At 49.9% G+C, this 7,249-nt stretch overlaps 1 protein-coding gene across 1 annotated transcript in view; it reads left to right on the top strand.

Annotated features, from left to right (window-relative positions):
* The window catches only part of si:dkey-100n23.5 (cyclic AMP receptor 1), a 21,816-nt gene extending 15,003 nt beyond the window's left edge, over positions 1 to 6,813 (top strand). The window contains exons 9-10 of the mRNA XM_056580421.1: positions 359 to 419; positions 6,635 to 6,813. Of these exons, the coding sequence (XP_056436396.1) occupies positions 359 to 419; positions 6,635 to 6,796 (223 nt within the window). The 3' untranslated portion in view covers positions 6,797 to 6,813. The remainder of the gene's footprint in view (positions 1 to 358; positions 420 to 6,634) is intronic.
* The last annotated feature ends 436 nt before the right edge of the window (positions 6,814 to 7,249 follow it).

Below are 7,249 nucleotides of genomic sequence, written 5' to 3'. Positions count from 1 at the left end.
AAACCAATGCGTCCAATCAGAAACATTTGATCATTTTCAGCAATTGAACTTGATTGACTTTGTAACCTGTTAAAGCCGGAGTTTGGGGAACAGGAAAAGGCCTTTTTGTCCCTGCTCCCACCGGACACAGACCCGCGAACATTCACCATTTTCCCATTGACCTCATTAAAAGCAGACGATTTAACGTGGTGATTCACAGTGGAGAGTCGGCACTGCCCCCCCCCCCCCCCCCCCCCCTCTCGATAATCATTACAATACATTTAGTTTACCTCGCACCTTCGGAAATCAAGTCTCTCCAAAGTGCTTAGACGGTGACAAACACAATTAGAATATACTGTGACTGTGATTGTGAAATAAGGCAGTGGCTTGTAAACTCCTTCATCTCCGCCCTCGGCCATGTCTTGTGTACACAAGCGCAGGTTTGTTTTACCCTGTTGGTGTGCTGATCGCAATTTTGCAGCACCTTTTTAAGTACACTCTCCGGAGTAATCGCTGAACTTTCTTGGGTCATTCATGAAAGTGTAGTTGTTTTGAGTTGTTTGCGAATTCAGAGTGCACTGTGCTGAGTGTCCATTGTTTGCTGAGAGAAAATGTGCCTGTGAGGGCTTGTTGGTCAGAACAGCTGAAAGCACCCAATGGCAAAGTGTTTGCTGTTAGATCCCAGAATGCACAGGTTTTGATTGAATGGGTCAGCATTGCACCAGGGTAATACAGCTTCTCTACGCACACGTCCATCAGGATGAGTTGACTGACCTCCAGGTTATACCATTTATTTATATCATACCGCAAGGGTTAATGCGTCTGTCTTCTCTTGTATGAGCGTTGATTGCCTCTTATTGGTCGACACCCATAGTGTAAACTGGCCAAACCCATTATTAATCGAAGCAAACACAGAAATATGATAAAAGAGGAATATGTTAGCATGATAAGCAGTTGTAATTGTACTAGTTCTGTTATCAGCTCTAATATCTTGGCTCTAATCTTCTAGAAACCAGAATCACACCTAGAAAGATACACACAAGTCTAATGCTACCGATAATTGTGAATCTATTGAGGGTATCATTAGCTAATTAGGGCATTTACTGCAAACGTCATGAGCTTGAATTTTTCTATATTCTGTGCTCCCATCTCATCTAAATGCAAACCTTTTGTGTACAGCAAATTTCCCGCCAAGCAAATATTTGGGTTACTGCTTTTTGAAACGTACTTACATCTAACCATATTCAGCGGGGGGGAGCCCTCTCAGGCGATTTTGGCAGGCGAGCGTTTTCCCTGTGTTCTCCGTACCTCCGCCGATCGATGGTTCCCGGCTCCTCAGGGCGCTTAGAGCACTCAGGGAGAACAGGGCAGATTCTCAAAGTGAATTTATGAGCTCAAACTCGGTTTAAGCGGCGCTCTCTCATAGCGCCGCTCCTCTGATCTGAACCAATGAGACGCCGGCGTTCAAAACCCTCACACAGCGGGGCCCACGCTTGCTCGCTTCTACCCCCGAAACCCCATCTCTCTCTCTCTCTCTCTCTCTCTCCCGGGCTGCTCCTTTGGTGTGAAAAGAAGCGCTACGGCTCCATGTGAGCGGCGTGATTTTCATACTCCCAATACCGAGACACGCTTCCTCATTCGCTCACTTTCTCACCCGCACGCTTCTGTATTTTTGAAGCAGCCGTACGAATCCACCATCTCACTGAGAGGCTTTCAAAACGTCCCACACAATGGGACGTTTTGAAAGAGGGAATCAATTAGATCGCATTAATGCCTCTGGGAGAAAGAAAACCCTGATTGTACGCGACCGAACATATATGTGTGGTTTATGCCGGGGACGGATGTTCTGTCCCCGTGTCTGACGTCACCGCCTTTAGCAGATCTCGCCGCGCATGCAGATTGCGGCGGCAATGCAAACATTTACGCGAGGCTTGGGAGAGGCGTCCTCGCTCGGCTGGATCCATGTCCCTGCCACTGTCTCACTGAATATATAGTGGCCCACTCAGCCTCCCCAGCCACACAATGGGTCAGGGGCTGCTATCTCCCAGCCTGGAATGTGTGGAATGACCTTCAACCCAAATGTTAACGCTGTTGCGCAAGACAGCGCGCGTGCGTGTATGTGTGTGTGTGTGTGTGTGTGTGTGTGTGTGTCTATCTATCTGTGTGTGTGGGGGGGGGGGGGGGGGGGGGGGGGTGAAGGTGTATGTCACAGCGAGTAGGGAGGGGGGTTGTGTGTTGACGTGTTTGGGTTTGTGTGCACGTGTATGTTTGTATGTGTGTGCGTGTATTTGTGTAGGTGTGTGTTTGTGTGTGGGCGTCTTGTTTCTCTTAAGCTGTTGGTGTGGGTGTCTGTTTCCCTTTTAATGTGTGTTTGTGTGTTTGTTTGTGTGTGTGTGTGTGTGTGTGTGTGTGTGTGTGTGTGTGTGTGTGTGTGTGTGTGTGTGTGTGTGTGTGTGTGTGTGTGTGTGTGTGTGTGTGTGTGTGTGTGTGTGTGTGTGCGTACACACGGGGCGCACCTGGGGCTGCGTGTGAGCCGGTGGGCTGCCGTGTCGTTTGTGATCTCCCCGCGCTCTTAAATCTCCAGGAGAGGCTGTTTGTCCGTGTGAATAACAGACGTGCGTGTCGGAGCCAGGCAGCGAGAGGAGGAAGAGGAGGAGCTGGGCTGGGCGGCGCGCTGTGTGCGCGCGTGCGCGTGTCTCTGCGTGTGCGTGTGTGCGTGCGCTATCGTGACTAACAGCCGGTTGTTATTCATCGTGGCATGCGACTCCGGCAGCCCCCACACACATCAGGTGTGAGATTGGCAGGGGAAGGAGGGGGGAGGGAGGGGAGGGGAGGGGAGGCGAGGGGGTGGCAGGTGATAAGGGAGAGGAGGAGGCGTGGGGGGGGCGGGAGGGAGGGGGGGGTGGAACAGCGTCAAAACATTCCTTCCGCGCTGCAACGAATCTGCACTTTCATGCACCCCCACCATCCACCTCCCTCCCCATCCACCTCCCTCTCCCACACACACACACACACAGCCGCATATACACGTACACATAGACGTACACACACACACACACACACACACACACACACACACACACATAAACACACCGTTCCTCTCTGCCCTCAACCCTTCACCTCCCCTCTGGCTAGTTTTCCATTTCTTAACTGACTGGCTGTCTCGGTCTCTCTCACTTCCTCTACCCGTCTCTCTCACTTTCTCTCTCATTCTCTCTCTTCCCCTCCTCATCTCTCTCTCTTACCCTCCCTCCTTCCCTTGCTTGCGTCCATCTCTCCTCCTCTCTCCTCGGTCGGCTACTCCTCCATTGCTCCCTTGTTTTTTCTCTCTCTCTCTGTTCCCATCCTGTCTTCCTGTCTGGTCTCATACTCATCTCTCTCTCTCTCTCTCTCTCTCTCTCTCTCTCTCTCTCTCTCTCTCTCTCTCTCTCTCTCTCTCTCTCTCTCTCTCTCTCTCTCTCTCTCTCTCTCTCTCTCTCTCTCTCTCTCTCTCTCTCTCTCTCTCTCTATCTCCTGTTATCTCTCTCTTCCTGTCTGTTCAGCTACAGTCTCTCTCTCTGTGTCTGTACTTCTGTCTCTTCTAATCTCCCTCTTCTCCTACTTTCGCTCTCTCTTTCTGTTCTACTGTCTCTCTCTCTCTCTCTCTCTCTCTCTCTCTCTCTCTCTCTCCCTCTCTCTCTCTCCCTCTGTGTCTGGTCTCCTACTGTTTCTCTCTCTGTCTGATCTACGGTGGCTCTCTGTGCTCTATGACTGTCTCTCTTTGTCTGTTCTCCTACTGTTTCTCTCTCTGTCCGTTTTAATGTCCCTCTCTCTGTTTGTCTGTTCTCCTACTGTCTCTCTCTGGGCTCTGCTACTGTCTCTCTCTGTGTCCTCCTACTGTCTTTCTCTCTCTGTCAGTATGTTTACATGCACAGCTTAATCCGATTAAAGCCATAGTTTGACTATGCTCCTCAATCGGACAACTGCAATTGTCTGAGTATACATGGCAGTGAGAAAATCGATTCATTGGCCGAAGCATTTCATACCCCGGCCGGTACGGTAGGTGGCGCTGTACCAATTTCAACTATTGGTGGAGCTGTACCAATTTCAACTATTGGTTATAGAGCCACCGGTTGACCTCTTTACGTCACTAGCAACAACATACTCAGGCGCCGTTCGAGAAAGATGTTTTCAGTAGACAGCTGTCAGTTCACTTCGGGTCCTTGTCATTTCTCAGACTCTCCATTGTTCCGATCTCTCGGTCGTATGCGGACTCCTCCGGCGGCGGCGGAGCAGCCCATCCGGGAGTCCGCATACGACAACAATCCCTTTCTCCTCCATATCGTGTTTCAACTTCAGAGAGTCAAACCCAAAGTTCCTTTCCCTCAATTCCTTCTCCACCATGGCCGAGATAACCCCCACTACGAGTCTTTACTTGTTGCTGAAGTACCAGAGAGTCGGAGAACCCGACGCAGTCTTTAAGATTCATAATATCAGAGAATATCCCCGTCGGTTCGGCCGCGGCGCAATGAATGAATAAAGGTCGTAAAAAAAATATTTCCTGTTCTCTCAGGGGCAACACCCTTCACTTTGACCGGCAGTGGGTCTGATTATAGGTCAGAATGAAGTGGCCACTGATTATTGACAGGCTGGGTACTTATTCGTAGTTCCACTAACTCAACAGTACACGTTTGCATAGACACAACCAGACTCCTTCATTCACTAAAATGACACGCTCAACCGCTCGCTCCCCTCGCTCGTCCACTCACTCACTGAAGTCACTCACACACACATTCTCGCGCACACACATACGCTACTCTCGTAACAGAAGCGTAGTGTGTACTGAATGCATGTTGAAGATGATACACTTCTTAGAGGGGGTTGGCACGACACCGGCTTCCTCCATCTTCTTCGCCACCTTTTAAAATAAATCGCAGTTTCTCGTTTTCCGTTTTTTCGTTTTTAGTCTGACTAAGGTGTGTACATGCATCTTAATAATCCAATCATAGTCGGACTAAGCCAATAATTCAATTTTCTTGAGTGTCATGTAAACGCACGGTTTTTGTGTAATCCTACATTCACTCTCTCTGTCTTTTCTACTGTCTCTCTCGCTCGCTGTTCTCCTACTGTCTCACTCTGTTCTCATTCTGTCTCTCTCTGTCTGTTGTCCTACTGTCTCTCCCTCTTGTCTGTTCTCCTGTTGTCTCACTCTCTCTGTCGGGTCTTCTACTTTCTCTCTCTCTCTCTGTTCTCTTACTCTCTCTGTCTGTTCTCCTACTGTCTCTCTCTCTCTCCCTCTGTTTGACTATTCTCCTACTGTCTCGCTCTCTGTTATCCTATTTTCTCTCTCTGTTCTACTGTCTCTCTCTGTTCTCCTCGTGTCTCTTTCTCTCTCTCTTTGTCTATTCTTCTCATTCCTCTCTGTCTTATCTCCTACTGTCTCTCTTTCTATTCTCAGACAGTCTCTCTCTCTGTCTGTTATACTGTCCCTCTCTTCGTTTGTCTGCTCTCCTACTCTCTCTCTCCCTCTCTCTCTCTCTTTGTCACTCCATCACTCACTGTTCTCCTATTGTCTCTCTCTGTTTTTTATCGTCTCTCTTACTCTCTCCGTCCGTTCTCCCACTGTCTCTCTCTCTCTCTATCTGTTCTCCTACGGCCTCTCTCTCTCCCTCTGCTTGTCTGTTCTCCTACTGTCTCTCTCGTTTCTCCTACTGTCTCTCTCGTTTCTCCTACTGTATCTCTGAGTTCTCCTACTGTGTCTCTCTCTTGTCTGTTTTCCTACTCTCTCTGTTATCCTACTGTCTCTCTCTGTTATCCTACTGTCTCTCTCTGTTCTCCTGCTGTCTCTCTGTTCTCCTGCTGTCTCTCTCTCTGTCTGATCTCCTATTGTCCCTCTCTCTCTGTCTGTTCTCTGACTGTCTCTCTCTCAATGTCTGTTCTCCTACTGTCTCTCTCTCTGTTCTCTTAATGTATATCTCTGTCTTTCTCCTACTGCCTCTCTCTCTTGCTTTCTGTTCTCCTACTGTCTCTCTCTCACTCTGTCTGTTCTCCTACAGTCTCTCACTCTCTGTTTCCTTCTTTCTGTTTCTGTACGTTCTCCTACTGTCTCTCTTCCTCTGTCTATTTCTATTTCTCTCTCCTTCTTTATCTCTCTCTCTCTCTCTGATATTGATCTGCATTCCATTCGTAGCCCTGAGAGGCTATGCCTTCTGCAGCTAGCCTAGCCCTCCCCCCCATATTATACGTGCACACAAATGCACGTATCTCGCCTTGAAATGACTGTACACTTGCACTATTTCCTAACTCTGTTTATGTGTGTGTTTATGTGTTCCTCTGTTCCTCTGTTTAAATGTGCGTGTGTCTGTGTATGTGTCTCCCTCCTCTGTGTATTTGTCTGTTTACCTCTTTTTGTTGAACCTGTGTGTGTGTGTGTGTGTGTGTGTGTGTGTGTGTGTGTGTGCGTGTGTGCGTGTGTGCGTGTGTGCGTGCGTGCGTGCGTGCGTGCGTGCGTGCGTGCGTGCGTGCGTGCGTGCGTGCGTGCGTGCGTGCGTGCGTGCGTGTGTGTGTGTAAGTGAAATAGTGGTGTGTGTGTGTGTACCTCGTGTGTGTACCGCGCGTGTGTGTGTATGTGGGAACCTTTGTATGAACCTGTGTGGGTTTGTGTGCCTCCCTCCAGCTGGCCCTGCGGTCCCGACTGTGTGACAGCACGCGTATCGGGGAGTACCACCCCGGGGCGGTGCGCTACACGCAGGCCGACCTGACGGAGGACGAGGAGGACCTGGACGCCAACGTGCTCTTCTTCTCACCCCACATGACCCTGAAGGACCGCACGCCCTGAGAGGGGAGGAGGGAGGGAGGGAGGGAGGGAGGGAGGGGGAGAGAGAGAGAGAGAGAGAGAGAGAGAGAGAGAGAATAAGAAAAAGAGAGGGAAAGAGAGGGTGAGGGAGAGAAGAAGAGAGAGAGAGAGGAAGAGAGGTAGAGAGAGAATAAGGGAGAGAGAGAGAGAGAGAGAGAGAGAGGTAGAGAGAGAAGAAGGGATAGAGAGAGGTAGAGAGAGAGACAGTAGGACAAACAGCTGGAGGGGTTGTGGCCGGAGTGTCACAGCCAAAGAGAAGAAAGCAGAGCGACAGATCAGACACAGAGATGGAGGGAGGAAGGAGAGGACGACCACACTGGAGGGAGAGAAAGGGAGGGGGAGGGGCGGGGGGTGGAGGGTGTGAGGTGTGTGGGGGGGGGAGACAGTCCAAGCAGATAGAAGCCGGAGATGAGCTGTCAAGTTCCATTATTAATC

The sequence above is a fragment of the Gadus chalcogrammus genome, chromosome 20, assembly GCF_026213295.1.
Source record: "Gadus chalcogrammus isolate NIFS_2021 chromosome 20, NIFS_Gcha_1.0, whole genome shotgun sequence".
NCBI classification, from domain to species: domain Eukaryota; kingdom Metazoa; phylum Chordata; class Actinopteri; order Gadiformes; family Gadidae; genus Gadus; species Gadus chalcogrammus.
This window is presented reverse-complemented; position numbering and strand designations above follow the sequence as displayed.